The following is a 16446-nucleotide window of genomic DNA, read 5'->3' as shown; positions in this document are numbered from 1 at the left end:
GGGGTAGAGCAGAGTACAGAGGAGCATTCAAGATGGAGGAAATAAGAATATGCACAGAGATGAATAACAGGGAGTGATTTGGTTTGATTTATAACATACACACTACGTGTAAAAAATAGTGTAAGATTAATTGATTTAACTTAAGAAGGTAGTTTGGGGCCAGATCATAGGTAGCATGAATGGTTTATATTTTTAGGTAGTAGGAAACCATGAGGGGTTTTGAGATATGAGAATATTAAGAAACATTAAGATGAAAGTTGTGTTTTGAGCAGTGAATGTGGCCATTATGTATAGATTGATTGGAGAACAGATCCCATTAACATAATTTTGTAGTAGTTGACTAGAACAGGCTGACAACAGTGAATGGAAGGGGTGGGGTGAATCCCAGGTAAATGGGATGGCCAAACATTTGGATGATCAGAGACCATCCTGGTTTATGCCTGTCGTCATAGCATAGTTATTAATAGTGCCCCTTTTTGCTTTTAAATATTTCATGGTTTGGACATTGCATTATATGTTGACCGTAAAGATAGATTTGCTTTTAGAATTGCTAGCTCTTGCTCATTGAGGGGAGAGTGGGATGTTGACATAAGAGAACAGAATGTGTATACAAATTTTAGAAATTCTTAAGATTATTATGATTTTATTAAATTTTCCTTTTTGGACAATTAAACAAAAAATTCTCTTACTTGAATACCACAATCAAATCTTATATGTTTAAAATCCCAGGTTTTCTTTTTGTTTTTTTTCTTTTAATGAACACATTTGAGTTTTGTAATCTTCAACAAAATGATAAATGCCAAAGAGAATATACTGTATTTAACCTTATCTAACATTTTCATTGATTCCATTTAAAAGCAACACTTAGAACTTCCATAATCAACATAGCTTGCGTAAAAATGTCCAAATAGAAATTTAGCTAGTGGCAGTTGAGAGTATCCTGTGTCAACATACCATCACTTGAGAGAGTGGGCTTCAGTATGTCAGCACCTTTTGGTGCCTGGTCTTTTTTCCCTGATTGAAACAGGTGGCAGTAGTCACATGATACCTATTTTAAGGCTTGTGCATAGATGAGGCTGTCATGTATGTGGACCATCTCAAGTGCTTACTGCTGTTGTGTTTCCCATGTATAGGCAGAAGGAGAAGACAGCCTGAAGAAGATGCAGCTGATGGAGCTTGCGATTCTGAATGGCACCTACAGAGATGCCAACATTAAATCACGTAAGAATGAAACTGAGGCCCAGGGTTATAACTGTTGCAGCCGTTTTGTCCACAAGCCTTTCTCCTTTGGCAGCACAACACATGAACAGTTAAACAAAGAGAAGAGTTGAAATAATTATCACTTGATATGGGACTAACAGTTTCATTTTTATTGCTTTCATGAATTGAAGACACTCTCTTAATTTTATTTTATGCCAGTATGTCTAAGTTTTGGGTTAATAAACTTTTCTTTTATTCTTTTGATGAAATTTCAACTTCTAAATTCAATAGTTTCAGAAAATTTTCTCTTCTATTAACTACAGATTTAAGGCTTCTAGCTTATTTTGTTGGATTTGCTCAAAGAACAAAAACATTTCCAAAACTTTTTTTTAAAAAAAAAGCTAATTTGGAATGTATCTGAATGCAGTGATCCTCCTGTTGAATTCTGTCCTTTTGTCTTGCTTGCATGTATTCCCTCCAATATTTTTCTCTATTGATTTCATATGTGAGTTCACAGAGAGCAGTAGGTGATACTACTTTTAATCCCATTTTTTCCTTTATATGCATGCTTTCATAAACTGTGAGGATTGCTTTTTTAATATTTAAAATGACATAATGTGAAATTTATATTTTGAGACAATCTAAGGTTTACACATCATTTATATGGATATTAATATGTTTAAATACTAATTTTTTTAAAGAGGTAAAAACTAAAGTCCTAGCCAACTTTCCAAAAATGTAGGCAACCTAGTGTGTTTAGAAGGGGTTACTTTACAAGTAGTTGACTTTAATTTACTCATGAAAATGAGTACAGTCATGTGTCACTTAATGACAGGGACACATTCTGAGAAATATGTTGTTAGGTGATTTCGTCATTGTGTGAACATCACAGAGTGCACATACACAAACCTAGATGGTATAGCCAGTACACACCTAGGCTATATGGTACTAATCTTGTGGGACCACCATTGTAAATGTGGTCCATCTTTAACTGAAATGTCATGTGGTCCATGACTGTATATCATTAATAGTTATCTATTTAGGAATGGGATATTTTTTGTATTGTTTTGTCTATGAAGAAGTTAATTCCTACAGATGCAGAAAATGTATAACTAGTGTTTGCTTGACTCCCTTAATACAGTGAAAGTTATATTAATTTGAAACTGAAGCTACTCTCTAGAAATATACAAAAACTGTATTTCTGTGGACTCCAATTACAAAATATTTTTTAACATCTTTTAATGCAAGTTTTTTCTTGTGCTTCTGCATGTACCTTTCATCTCACGAGATCTTAAAAATACAGATATATCAAATATATGAACTAAATATAACCTATTTTAATGGTCTTTTTTTTTTTTTACAGTGGCTTTTTAATTTTTGCACATTTATTCTTAATCACATTGGGAAGGGGGAAGCTGTTTGCATTTGATTGGTGTGCTTTGGCATTTTTGTGTGATCAGCGCATGTACTAATGATTTCCTTTTATTTTTCTTCCTTCCTGCTTTTTCCTTTCTTTTTCCTACTTCCCTCTCATTTTCCGTATTTTATACTGCTATCTCTATACTTCCTTCTAAATTTCTTTGCTTACTGTAGCAGCCCTTGCCTTTTCTCTTGCAGCAACAGCTCAGGCTGCTCCAAGGATTATTACTGGGCCTGCGCCTGTTCTCCCACCAGCTGCCCTGCGCACTCCTACGCCAGCTGGCCCTACCATAATGCCTTTGATCAGACAAATACAGACCGCTGTCATGCCAAACGGAACTCCTCACCCAACTGCTGCAATAGTTCCTCCAGGGCCCGAAGCTGGTTTAATCTACACACCCTATGAATACCCCTACACGTTGGCACCAGCTACATCAATCCTTGAGTATCCTATTGAACCTAGTGGTGTATTAGGTAAGTTGATCTCCTTGTATGGTTAACAAGATTTTTATTCCTAAATTTTGCTGTCCCAGACTTTGAAATGATTATATCAGTTTTAAAGAGGCCAGACAAGTTTCCATTAGGAAAGGCTGAAGACTGAATTTATTTCAGCCTCTCTAAGGGTTCCCTTTGTAAATAATTGCACTTTAAATTTTTTCAGATTCACTTTGGTAACTCAAATTCACTTTGGTTGGGTAAATTTGCTGTGAACATTTTAAGCAGAAAATACACATTTGACATCACTGACGTCATTCTTAGTTTTAGATCCCATCCATTGGCCTATCCCCTCCATCAGCTCCACCACCCAAAGTTAGATTCCTTCTATCTCAGAGATTTACTTAATTGTCGACTGAATTTTAAATTTCTATGTGAAAGTATTTTGAGATCATTTTGAAACTGCTGTTACTATGTGTGTTTTCTAATATTTGTGATGACTTAAAATATGAGAAAGGCCAGGTAAATAGTTGCATTCTTCAGATTTCTTCAGTTTTTCTTTTTGAAGTCCTAGTTAATAAGAAATACTCTTAATTTCAGTAGTACAGTATGGAATTGTTAAATAAATACCAGGTCACTGAATTAGAATCACACTTGAGGCAAAAATTAAGATCATACTATAAACGCTTGGTTTTACATGAACAAAAAGTGGTGTGCTTGAAAAAGACATTACTGATGCCTTTTTTTTATAGAGTGGATTGAAATGCCAGTCATGCCTGATATTTCAGCCCATTGACTTGCTGGATGAAGGACTAGAATACAGCAGCTGTTATAACACGACCAGTCAATGTGGAACAAACTGTTTCCGTGCTGCCCCTTTGTTTTACCAGACAGAATTTGAATACTTTTTTCTTGAATTGTATATGACCTTGGTGCTGCGTGCATGCTATTGACTTTTAGGACTTATCTGATCTTTTAAGGGTGTTTTTTTTCCAGCCTTAATACTGATTTATAAAAATTTGGAAGCCTTTAATGAACCAGACACTAAGATTTAAACTTGAAAGTCATTGTTCAATTAAAGAAAGCCACAGTGCTCTGTATGTTATCTGTGTGTGTGCATGCACTCAGGTGCCTTTTGTTTCATGAGCAGATACATTTTATTGTACATGTTTTTCGTTTATCTCTAAATCATTGTATAAAATACTATAGGTCAGAATTTTACGTAGAACTGTTTATGAGAGGCTTGTTTCTGTTGCACATTTCATGAAGCATTTTTAAATAACATGTAACATGTAACCTGTTGACGTTTTCCTTTCTGTTAACGCTCTGTCCTGTGGCCCCATGCCTGCTCCTTTCCCCCAGAGCTCCTCTCTGCTGCACGCACAGCGTCTGTTGGAGGAGTTTGACTGTTGCTTCCTGCAGGGCTGGCCCTCTTAGCCACCAGCTGCTGTTCTAGCACTCTCAATGCAAGATCTTGCTGATTTTGCCTCGTGGAGTTATACTTGTATAAGAGTAGTTCATCTAAAATGAAAAAGGGTGATGGACCAGTTTACTGCTTAGAAACAGCAAGAGGCACTGCAGTAAAATTTGTTTCTCACTTTAAAGCAATGTATTTTTTGTTGTGTTGGGAAATTTTTATTTATAATACTTAATTGTTAGACTGACAAAATTAAAAGCAAAATATACAGATACCTAATTGGCATTCATAAGATGAATAATAATGAGTACTAAATGATGAAAATCCATTATTAGTTTTATTTCTCGCTTTGCCACCTAAGCAGTAAAACATGTGATATTGACCACTTAGAGAACTGAGAAAATTATTTCAAATTGCTAAGTTATAATAAATTTGCACACAGATAACATGCATGCTATATATGTCAAGTCTCACATCACATTATTTTAAAATAAGCAGTGCCCTTCAAAACAGATGCAGACATGTGTGTTGGTGGTAGTGAGGAGATTGGTATTAGCATCAAATCTTCATTGATGACTAATTTTTAATTCCCTTCCTTTTATCTTTAGGTATGGCTTTCCCAACGAAAGGCTAAGAATTCAAGAACGGTCTTAACTGAACCCTCATCAGATCTGAATTTAACAAATGCTTAGTCTCAGCAGCCTCTGGGGGGGTGGGGGGAAGCTTAGCCTAGCAGTCAGTGACTTACTTGCACTTTTTGCACACTGATAGAAAATAAAAGTATGTTATTAATTTGGTTTAGTCTGAATCTTACAAAGTAACAGTAATTTATAAAGGAGTGTGTAGTAGTATACTGACTGCTAAGTGTACTATACTGTTTGCTTTACTAATCACCTAATTCATTGCAGTTCATACTTATTGACTCAAAGTTTAAAACCACAATCTGTAGGCTTTAAGAATTGCTTTTAAACCTTTTTAAGTGATAAACTCTGGATGGTCTTAAGGTTAGCAAATAATTGTCAGTATTAAACATGGCATTATTTAAGTAGTCCTGCTGCAAGAAAGGCACTTCAGTGAATATGTGACTAGTAAAGCTTAAATATGTTTGGATCTAATAGAGTTCATGAAATACTGTAACCTGGGATTGTAAATGAATGGATGAAATAGGTTAAGGCCAAGATGTTTGAAATGAATGCAATATTAATAGATGCATATATACGCAACATATTATGGTTAATTTTAAAACTACTGTGCCTTAACGTGTTTCTTAAAACGAAACTTTTGTAGTAAATGAACATTTGAAATCCATTTTGATAAACCTGCTGTTAATGTTTGTTTTCTTTTCCCCTGTGAATGTTTTCTAACTTTGTCTTGGTAATTGCAATTTAACTAGGTGCGGTGGCTACTAAAGTTCGAAGGCACGATATGCGTGTCCATCCTTACCAAAGGATTGTGACCGCAGACCGAGGTTAGTTTAGTTCTGCAGTTCTTGTTTCTAAGAAATGCGTTGGGCGTCCATAAAATTTGCAACACCACACCTGATGGAAAAATATAACTGCTTACCTGCACACTATTTCTTTTCCTTTTCTAAATTAATTTGTAATAATTGACAGATTTAAGGGTTGGGTTCTTTTCTTTTTGCTCCCTTCATATTTTAATTTATTAAGTCCTATATTAGTATGTACTATGATTTATTCCTACTAAAACATAGATTAGTCCATTTGGGGAGCTATTAAATTTTGATGTTGCCTTAATTATTTTTCAGTAATAATTTTTGCTAAAATTTGCCTTTTAATTGTTCTGAAATTTTGGGTTGGTTTTGCAAAATGAACTGAGTGGATGGTGCTTTAATGAGAGAAGTAAAGGAATATATGCCTCCTGTGTCCTTTTGGAGAAAACTGAAGATTTAGTTTCCATTTTCCTTTTTAGTAAGATATTTGAGCCACTGTATAAACATGAGGATATGCATGTCAAGTACCTAGCTAAAATCAACAAAGTAAGGACTGTGAAGATAACTTTGATGCAGTTGGATTTTTTATAAATCAGAAAATCAATTCCCTTTTATTCTTACATTCTCTTGCCAAAATGGATCCTTTGATTTTTGTCATTTGCTGCTAAAATATATTATCTGAAGGTAAACTATCTCTTGAAGTTCTGTGGTGACATGAATCCAGCTGTTTGAATATCCTTTTTGACTAACCTGTGACTGGAAAATAAGTCTTCATTTTTCTCCTTTTCAACATTTGTAATTTGTGTCCTATATATGCCCTTGGACCCTATTATAAATTATTTATGTTTATTGAGGAGTGATATTTTCGGTTTATTGACATTGAATTGTTTTCTAAGTTTATCATCAAAAGATAGGAATCCAAAGTAAGGTAGAAAAGGATTTTTTATAAGCTTCTATTATGGCATGTTTATTACCTACTAATTAAGTTGATCAAAGTCTCTAGTATTAGTGGGGAAAAGTGATGGATTTACACCCCAATCCTACATCTTCTGTGCACTTACGAAAGACCTACCTGCTTCACATGGTTATCTTGAATACTGATGATAAATACTGGGCACACCTGTTGTCCACATCAGAATAAAATACGTTTCCAAAGACATTGATGATTATTTATTTAGCATCATACATAATTAAAGAGCCTTGAAGACTTTTAACTAATACGTACGCTACTTATAGTGATCATTCAGTGAACAAAATAATTAGACCCCCAAGCTCAAGGGTTATTTATGAAGATAATACACCTTGTAAGTGTGTCGTGGACAAGCATGTACACCACCTTTCTTGCATCAGAACAAGTCTCCTAATGAAGGAGGAAGTTAAAAAAAAAATCACTTTGCACTTAAGGAAACCAGATAATTCCATGAATAATTTGAAGCTTTTTTTCACATTATTAATGTCTAAAATAGTTCTAAAGAGCATTTTAAAGTACATTTTCTTCTGTTAACCTTTCCCTGTATCCCTTTTAAGAGATTTCTCATAATTTTAACACAATAATTATTGGCCTACTCAATACTGCAGTGCCTTGAGATAGTTAAAAATATTAGGAAGATTTTATTTTATTTGGAAATAACAGCACATTCCATGCATGGCTCTTTTGTAGTTATCTGTGTTTTGATTAGTCCTGTCACTGTTTTTATTCAAAATGCAATGTCAGCAAACCGAAATGCTACCTTTTTTTTTTTTTTTTTCTTAAATAACAGAATACTTCTATTACTGCTATTACTATCCTGTATGCACTCTTTGGGTCTAAGGGAGATGTCTGAAGTCCTTCACTTAAATTATTTTATGATACTACTGTTTTCTCTATTTTTGAGGTTTTTTATTATTATTTTTTAATCTTTTGAAGGGAAGATTAATATAAGCATTCATTTAATGCAAGGAGCTCAGCCCTTGGACATATAACCATGTAATTCTATATGAGCATTTAGAGTACTACATCGTTGACAAATATCTATTTCTTTACTAAAAATACACCTATTTCAAAACTGAATTTGAAGCCTATAAAAGACCAACTGACTTTTTAGTTGTAATGAACCATAAGTAATTTTGCACGGTTGACACACCTGTGTGTACTGTAGGAGGCCAGGACTTGGCAGAGGATGTATTCTAGGTGTACTGGTATATATGTAAATGGTAGTTTGCTTTGTTTATATATTCCACACTCAAAAAGCATAATCAGAATTTTCCTGAATAATGATTTTATAAAAACCATCATTTATGTAATTTGTATAAGAAACTTAATACAATTTTAATCAAAATTTTAAGTAATATCAAAAATGCTTTAAGATTCTGTATTTCTGGAGTACCTATGAAGTGGTATGACTACAGCATGTTAAATATTTATTTTCTTCTTTGATTTTGGAATAGCAGTTTTTATTTTAAATAAAATTCCACTTATTTTTAAGAAATTCAGGGAAAATTTGGTCACATTGAAGATACAATATTTTTGTAGTATTTATAAACTATCCTAAATGATAGACTATAGAAAGCATTTTTGTTATATGAAGGTAAACCAATCCATTATGTAGATCACTTAAACTCTGAACATTACACCTCCTGAGTTTTGATTTATGAAGTAGCATGGAATCTACCTTTGCACTGAATATCTTTTCATTCACGTCTCCTCTGCCTTAGTCGCAATGGCAACAGTACAGAAAATTGTATCAAACCTCAGAATATAGTAGAAATAATTAAGCTGTTGAATGAGTCTTAAAAATCATACTACTGTTAAGTGGACCAAGTTTGGTGAAGCAGAATGTGACAGAGGTTGATTAAGGAAGGAACAACTCAAGGACATTGGGAATGATAACTTTTCCACTTGAGAACTACTTTATGTTTTACTGTAATTTTTAAAAATTTTTTTTGTTCTGTTTGTTATTTTGCGAAAGAAAATAGTATTTACAGGTGGCTTCTTTTAAAATATAAAATATAAAGCAGGAATGTATATGAAATGTCAGATTTTATTGTATTTGCAGAGTATTAGCTTTGAAATTGAATACAGAAAGCTGTAGTTTTAAAATGCCTTATTGGTATCAATTAGAAATTTCTTATATTTTTTGATGTACTTAGAGCTTTTTGAGTATAGAATTTTAAATGGCAGGATTTTACAGTGTTTACATGCAAGTGCATTTTATAAGTGTTCTATATGTGTAAAATAGTATTTTCAACTGGAAAGTGTTGGCTAGCGCAGAAGGCCTGGCCTTTTTCTGGTTCCCATGATGTTGCCTACACTGCTAGACTATAGTTTAGTATTGCTTTGTATCATGAGGCCAAGAAATTCCATGTTGTTTGTAAATAGAATAATTGAAAAAGCAATAAACATTTATTGAACAAAAGAAACCTTGTTTGGCCCAGAGTTTATGTTGAACCAAATTGTTCATAGAAATTTAAATTTCTTTAGATCCATTTCTGTTAATCATCAGTTATTAATAATCACATCCATCATTAATAGTTGCTTTAATGCTTGCATCTGAGAGAATACTAATGCTTAATAGCAGTCAGATACTGATAACTGCACTGACTGTTTCAAAATTCTGTATACCAAACCTATTCATTGTTGTTGTTTTCCAATTTCCTTCATTGACTGCTACTAACTATTAGTTGTTAGTTGTATTTTATTTCTATTTTTTCCTGTTAACCAATTTTTTTTTTTTTTGTGGGAGTGGGCTCTCCTTCATTTGTTCAAATCATGATATGAAATTGTCATGATTTTTATTGTATTCTGTAGATGGTGTCAATCAGTTTGTCAGAATTAAACATGCTTTTTTTTTATTAGTTGTGATTAGTTTTTCATGTTGTCATTAAGCCGTCACTAGCTGAAACTAATCTCTTCTCTATCTTTTCTTTTCTTTTTTTTTTTTGTTTTGTTTTTTGTTTCTAACCACCCAGCCGCCACCGGCAACTAACCTATGACCTTCTGACCTCTGAACTCTTCACCCAATGATGACCTGACCATGCCTGCCTGCTGATCAGTTAACTGGTAATCGCCTTTGCTTGCCTGTCGTCAGTGCAGCGAGCTGAGGCACTTGTCCGTTCGTCTTACCATCTAACCAAACAAAAGACAAAGAAATTGTTGTCCTCCAACTCAGCTTTTGGTTTTTTTTCTGTTTGGGTGAAAGTGGTTCTAGAACCTGCACTGAATAGTAGTAAAGCAATAAGGCCCAATTCATCCCACAGCACTGATCATCTTTTAATGTCCCACCCTAAGCGAACGGTAAGAAGGCCTCACTTCAGAAGGGGAGACAGATGGCCCTTACCTACTCAATGACAGAGGCAGTTACTGTGAGAGACTTCTAGGAATCTTTTCTTCTCATAGCGAGTCCAGGCTCTCTGAATGTACTGTGTGATGATGCATCATGCATGAACCTTCGGTCAGGGATGTCATTGGTGAAGTGATCTCAAAAAGTATTCAAAATTTGATATGCTGTTTAGTCACTACAGTGCCCTCAAAGGGCAGAAGTTGCAGCCTTTTTTATATTGCCTGCCAAAATTTGAAGTATTAGAAGTGTGCCATGAGACAAAAACTTAAGGAATTTTGAAAAGTAATGCAAAGAACAAAACTGCAACACTATTTTTAAAAAGATAAATATCTGAGTTAAAATTACTGAACCTTTATTTTACACCTCCTTAAAAAAATATATGAGAACAAGGTACATGCATTATGTGTCACATTACTGGGCAAACTGTTCAAATATTTTTTTTAAACCTCCCTGTATAGAAAAAAATCATTAAGGATGTAAAAGCCATGCTTGCCTATTTGCTGTATACATGTAATGAAATTGTAGATAAAGTGTAGTGCATTGAAACAAATGAACAAAAAGTAGATACTTTTACTATACAAGGGTGCTGGTGCAGAAAAAAATATATATATTTTTGGAAATGTAGCATTTTATACTTTCAAGTGTTATAAAAAAAAAAGAAAAAGAACAAAGAATCCCTTTATTTCATTAAATGATTTTTTCTGGTGGTTGTCAAGAAACAAAAGACCAAAAGAGCCTTTTTGTCTTTCTTTTTTATTTTTTAAGTATTGGAATAAGTCTAAAGAAAAGAAAGTGCCTTATTTTCCTTCATGGTCATTTAGTCAAGTGTCTCGTAAGATCAGCTCCTCCCTCAGAATACCAGTTAATGCATGTTACTCAGTCGCCCAGTATGTGAAAGAAGATATGAGGGGAGACAAATGAGTTGATGGTTTGAATTATATGATTTTTGCCACGTTACCTTGATACAAATTTGCCAAATCTGATACTGTGAAAAAATTTGATAACTTTTCTAATGCCTGACAAGTTTTAAAACATCATTCTTTTAAAATCATAATTGAGTGCTTTTGGTTATTGCACTATTTAATGTTAGCCCAAAGGATTCTGAGATAAAAATTATGTGTGATCTGAACATCAGTTTACAGACAAAATTAGAGCTTTATTTTATTTGGAGAAAGAGGGGGTGTGGTGGACTTTTCCTTACTAATTGGAGATAATAGTATGCTTAGCAAACTTTTTCACAAAAATGAACCTTTGTGATTTTCATTCTGGCAAACAGTGTCTTTAAATGACCGAAATTTAATCAGACTTCTTTCTACCATCTCTTTGCTGGTTTTAATAACCTAAGCTACCCTCCCCACTCCACCCCACCCCCACACACCTTCTTTTCTTTAAAAGATTGTGAAAAACTCACATCATTGTGCATATTAATACTCAACTACATGTGAGTTTCAGCTTCCAGTTTCTCTTGAAGTTCAGTTAATTTTGTAGTGGAAGCGATTTATGCACAGAGCCTACATCTAAACACTTAAGTAAATAATCATTAACTGCTCGGTACCAGATGTGGCAAATATTAAGTGGCAGTGGATTCCCAGCTCATCAACTCGTTCCCTCTTACATACCTTCACAGCTTCACAGTCAAAGGTCAGCAGTAAGCTCAGTAAGCACCTTCCTGGTGCCCTCCTCCATCATCTTGTCTCACTTGGAAACGTTTTCAGTTTATTTACTATGCAATAGACATTCATTGTTTTGTATTCAGCTAGCTTTGGTTTAATGTGCCACTGCTTTGTCTTTCTGTTACACATACAGTTGTTTTGATTTATTTACAATATATGCTGTGCCATTTTGATTTTTATTTTGGTTGGTTGGTTGAATAAATTTGCGACACTCAAACACTTGAGGTGATAGTAGTTTAAAACGATACCAGTATTTGATCCAGTTTCATCTCAACTATGTTATACCTGGACATTTTAGATGTTTATCAAAGGTCTTTTATGGGGAAGAAAAGTAAATATATGAAATAAATGTGTGACATTTATGAGTAATGTTGGCTTTGAACAAACTTTTGAAAACTTAGTTGACAAAATTTTGGATCAACTGAAAAAAAAGCATGACTTTTGAAATCTCTGAATGCCTTGGTTCTCAGTATTATCATTCTTTATTGAATTTATTTCTTATTAAAATACGTAGTTTTTAAGACTTTTTTTCTGACAGTATTATGTAATTTTTTAGCGTGGGTAGATGGGAGTGTCGCTTGTATGTTACCGTACAGCTGACATGTATTTTTGTCTATTCTTTATTATCTTAGTAGTTTCATGCTATGTATGTACCATAACCAACCTATTGCCTATGAGAAACATGTAAGATAATGTATTTACAGCCATTGTTACAAGTTTATAATGTATTTTTCTATCTTGTTTTATATGTATGTTATATAACATTCAAAAAGAATTTTTTTCTTGATTGAGAAAAGGATACAAAATGCAAAATCCACAATTTTGATAACTGAAAATTGCCAATTGTTTTGCAGTACTTTATTATATTGGGTGTCTTGTCTTTCTTGGGCTTTTAGTTAGCTAATGAATGAATACGTTAGACACTTTTGGGTTTTAGTTGGGATTTTACATAGCTTGCATTTTAATTCTTTGGTTCTTTGCTGTTTCTATTAACCCATAGCATTATTTTAATAAATGTTATAATACCAACCTACTAACTCTGGACTATGTCTGTTTATTAACCTTTACATGTTTAATTAAAATAAACAAATAAAGACAAAAGAATGTAAAGTCTTGAGTTACTGGACTAACCCTGAAGAACGTGACCACAGATAACATAGCGTGACTTGTTTTTATGTTGTTTGTCAGCTGACAATTCCGCACACTACTGTTAAAATGGCTTTGGTTATTCTGGCCTTTTACCTTGGGGGTTACGTGCCAGTAGAAATGGGAACAAAGTAGCGTTGGTTTGAGGCATCCTTCTAGTCTTGCCACTTGCCTTTCAGCCTCTGCATTACTAATTCCACACTTTATTTTTCCTTCTCCAAAATAATCACTGTCTGCTCACAGCATAAAGAGTAAAGAGATTCATTGTAATGATAAACCCCAAGAAACCAGTTTGATTCTTTGTTGAACCATTTCTTTTAATTTTTGTAAATAGGTAATTTTATGGTTGCATTATAAAGCAAAGAATCTCACGATGTTTTACCTTTATTCAGATTTGTGTTTTAATTGGACATTTTCCCTATCTAAAGTGTTCAGTTGTTTTAGCCAACTGCTCCTGTTAGGGTGGCTCCGCACAGATAAAGCCAAAGGTAGAGTGGCTCTGTTTCTCATGACAGTCGAGGGTAAGCCATTACGACGACACTGCACCCTACTTCTCCTCACATGTCCTTCAGTAAGAGATCAGACAGCATTGCTGAGTTTTCCTCAGATGTTCGTTCTCTCTCACCTCTTCCAAAACACAGTCATAATATAGCGTTAGGACAAGAAGTGTAAAGGAGAATAAAACTGCATTTGAAAAGTTATATATCATTAATTTCTTGTGTGCAAGTAAATGTAAGAAGATTTATTAAATAATCTTCATGCTTTTCTTGGCTGTAACCTAGGTAAATTGACTTCTACTTACAAATTCTTTAGTTTAACTCTTGAGGTGCCTTTTTATTTCACAGATAGTAGTAATTTCCTTTTCTGTGAAACAGTTCTCCTAGATAATAAGAAATTCACAGGATGAATTTTTGCAATTGTAAATAATGGCTTATTTTTGTAAATTACCTCTTATTTATTTTAAAGTTCTAAAATTTGAGGCTGAAATGAGTCACATGTTATAGAAGACGTAACTATACCAATATGCTATTAACCAGTCAGACTGTCAAAGTATTCCCATATGATATTTATATATTCTCATAGTGTATATGTATACAAAATACACAGAGTAGTGATAACAGCTTATTTAATCGTTATTGAGATGGTCATTTGCTTTGAACAGAGTTGTTTCTCTGTTGCAGGGGATGTATTATTAGGTAGACAGAGCTTTAATATGCTACTATCTGTAAAAGTTCTCACTGCCATACAGTTCGTATGTTACTCTGTAAAGATTTGAAGATGTCTGTTAAGCTGCTAATATGTAAGTCGTCATGGTACCATGTCACTTAAATTGATGATGAATTTCTATGCAATTTACTACACATTCTCTGAAGCCTATGAATGCAGTCTCATCTCATTTGCAGTTAAGGGTACTTTAGGTATAATTATGTCATATTGTCACCTCTGTTGGCAAAGTTGTAAAACTGTTTTTAAAAGGTGAAAATAATATTACGAATCCCATTTTTATACAGGCTGTAGTAGCATTAAACATGAAACTACCAAATTCTTAGAATGATAAATGCTGGAGTCAGTTTATTGTTTCATACTATTATTTGGCTAAACAGTTGCAAGTTAAGCTTTCAGTTGAGAAGCTGCTGAAATTAATGCACTTAGTAGTTAAGCGTTTTTTTCCTTAGGCAAAATGTCAAGAAAAATGTAGTGTGAAAGAAGATATTCACATAGGCCTCAGTGCAGTGGCTCTCAGTACTGCAGAGCTCACCTAGAGGGGCAAGCGAAGTGCCCCGTCCTTGAAGCCAGGAGGAGCGTAGTGAACATGAGGTAGGTGGGTGGGTAAGGGTTTCTAGATAAATACTAGATAGGTACAAAGGATCTAAATTTTCTAGGGTACTGAAAGCAGGCAATGGATTTAAATGAAATTGCCCGTTACCAAATCAAGAATCTTCTTAACTGGTGAAGTCTAATTTTATATCTTATATATGACAGTCTAAGTTTCTCCAGTTTTGGAGAGTTTTTTGTGTGCTTGTTTAGGATAAGATGTCTGTCTTTATTCTTTGATAACAATTAGCTATCATAATATTTCCAGAAAGTGATTTTTAGTAGAATGAAATGTATTGCTAAATTATAATTCATTATTTAATAGCAAAAATTACTCTCAGAAAACTTTTTGGACTTGCACCCTTTCTAAGTACATAAAGTAATTTTTTTAACATTTCACAAATTTCTTAATACATTTATTTTAAATGGAAGAAAATTCATTTTATAGATAACACTTTTAGAAATATTCGTATGGTACACACATGTAATTTTTTATCTGGTTTCTTTAGTATAAAATTGTCTAAATTGGAATGCCCTTGTTATGAAGAGATGACAGACTTATCTGCATAGCTGGTGCTCAATGCTGAATCAAACTGGTGTTCACCTAAGCATAGTACTTCCCTTTCTGTGTTTCTGCTGCACTAATTGCCAGGGTGGGAGAGAGAGGGGAAGAATTCTTTCTCGGTAGAAGTGGATGGTAGGTGCAGCAAATAACACTACGTTGATATTGCAATGCTTAAGATTTTGCTGTCCCTTGTTGACAAAAGACACCACGTTGTAGAAAAAGCTTAGCTCCCAGGGTAAAAAATTGTATCTTTTTAAAAATGCTATTATTGAGAAATTTTGGTTACCAAATACATCTTTGATGGTTTATATTGTAGTGTGTATAAAACATTTAGAATTTTATTTGTGGAGATTGTATATATAGAGAAGAGTTGGAATAGGGCTTCCCAGATCACCTGTGAATGGAGAACCGCGTATGACTGTACATGAAGTGCAATAAACCAACTGGAAAAGTGCATGTGCTTCATCCTCTCAAGCTGCCTGCAGCTGAAGATGCTGCTTATGGGCCCCCATAAAACCACGTATAGATATCAGGATAAAAAGTACACATCTTCATTTAAAATTTTTATTGACGCTTTTAACACCGTTTAAAAGAAAATAGAAAAATCTGACATCCTGGAACTCTTAATATCTTTGGAAGAAGATCCTAAGATTTGCCCTGATTTCAGTGATTAAAAACGGACTCAGTGAACAGGTTTCTGCCTTTGCTCGGTTGAGGATGCAGCCACAGTAGTTACCTCTACCTGGGAAACTCAGGTCTGATTCGCAGGTAGCGTTCAGATGTAAGGAGCACTGACCACGCCTTGATCTCATCGGCTGTGTGAAAACAGCTAGAGTCATCAATTTCTTGAACAAAGAAAATTAGTAAAAAGATTGTTTCCAGTAGTTGAAACCTTTTCTCTTAAGATTTCATCTTGACATCGAAGTTTTATAACCTCCTTGTGTCTTAAGTTTCCCAGTCCTCATTCATATAATCTCCAAGTTCCTTTTCCCCTTTTTCTTTTTCTT

The 16446-nt window shown here is 33.9% G+C and overlaps 1 protein-coding gene across 7 annotated transcripts in view; it reads left to right on the top strand.

Annotated features, from left to right (window-relative positions):
• Positions 1–16129, top strand: part of QKI (QKI, KH domain containing RNA binding) — a 142782-nt gene extending 126653 nt beyond the window's left edge. Inside the window, exons 5-8 of one of the 7 annotated variants that reach the window (XR_006889784.1) lie at positions 1134–1221; positions 2794–3093; positions 5080–5939; positions 9870–16129. Coding sequence is in view for 6 of the 7 variants with exons in the window: in XM_046669787.1 (XP_046525743.1) it covers positions 1134–1221; positions 2794–3093; positions 5865–5939; positions 9870–9886 (480 nt within the window). In the remaining variant the exon portion in view is untranslated. The other 6 variants (XM_046669789.1, XM_046669788.1, XM_046669787.1 and 3 more) reach the window with 6 other exon arrangements.
• Positions 16130–16446: the final 317 nt, after the last annotated feature.

The sequence above is a fragment of the Equus quagga genome, chromosome 8, assembly GCF_021613505.1.
Source record: "Equus quagga isolate Etosha38 chromosome 8, UCLA_HA_Equagga_1.0, whole genome shotgun sequence".
Taxonomy (NCBI): domain Eukaryota; kingdom Metazoa; phylum Chordata; class Mammalia; order Perissodactyla; family Equidae; genus Equus; species Equus quagga.
This window is presented reverse-complemented; position numbering and strand designations above follow the sequence as displayed.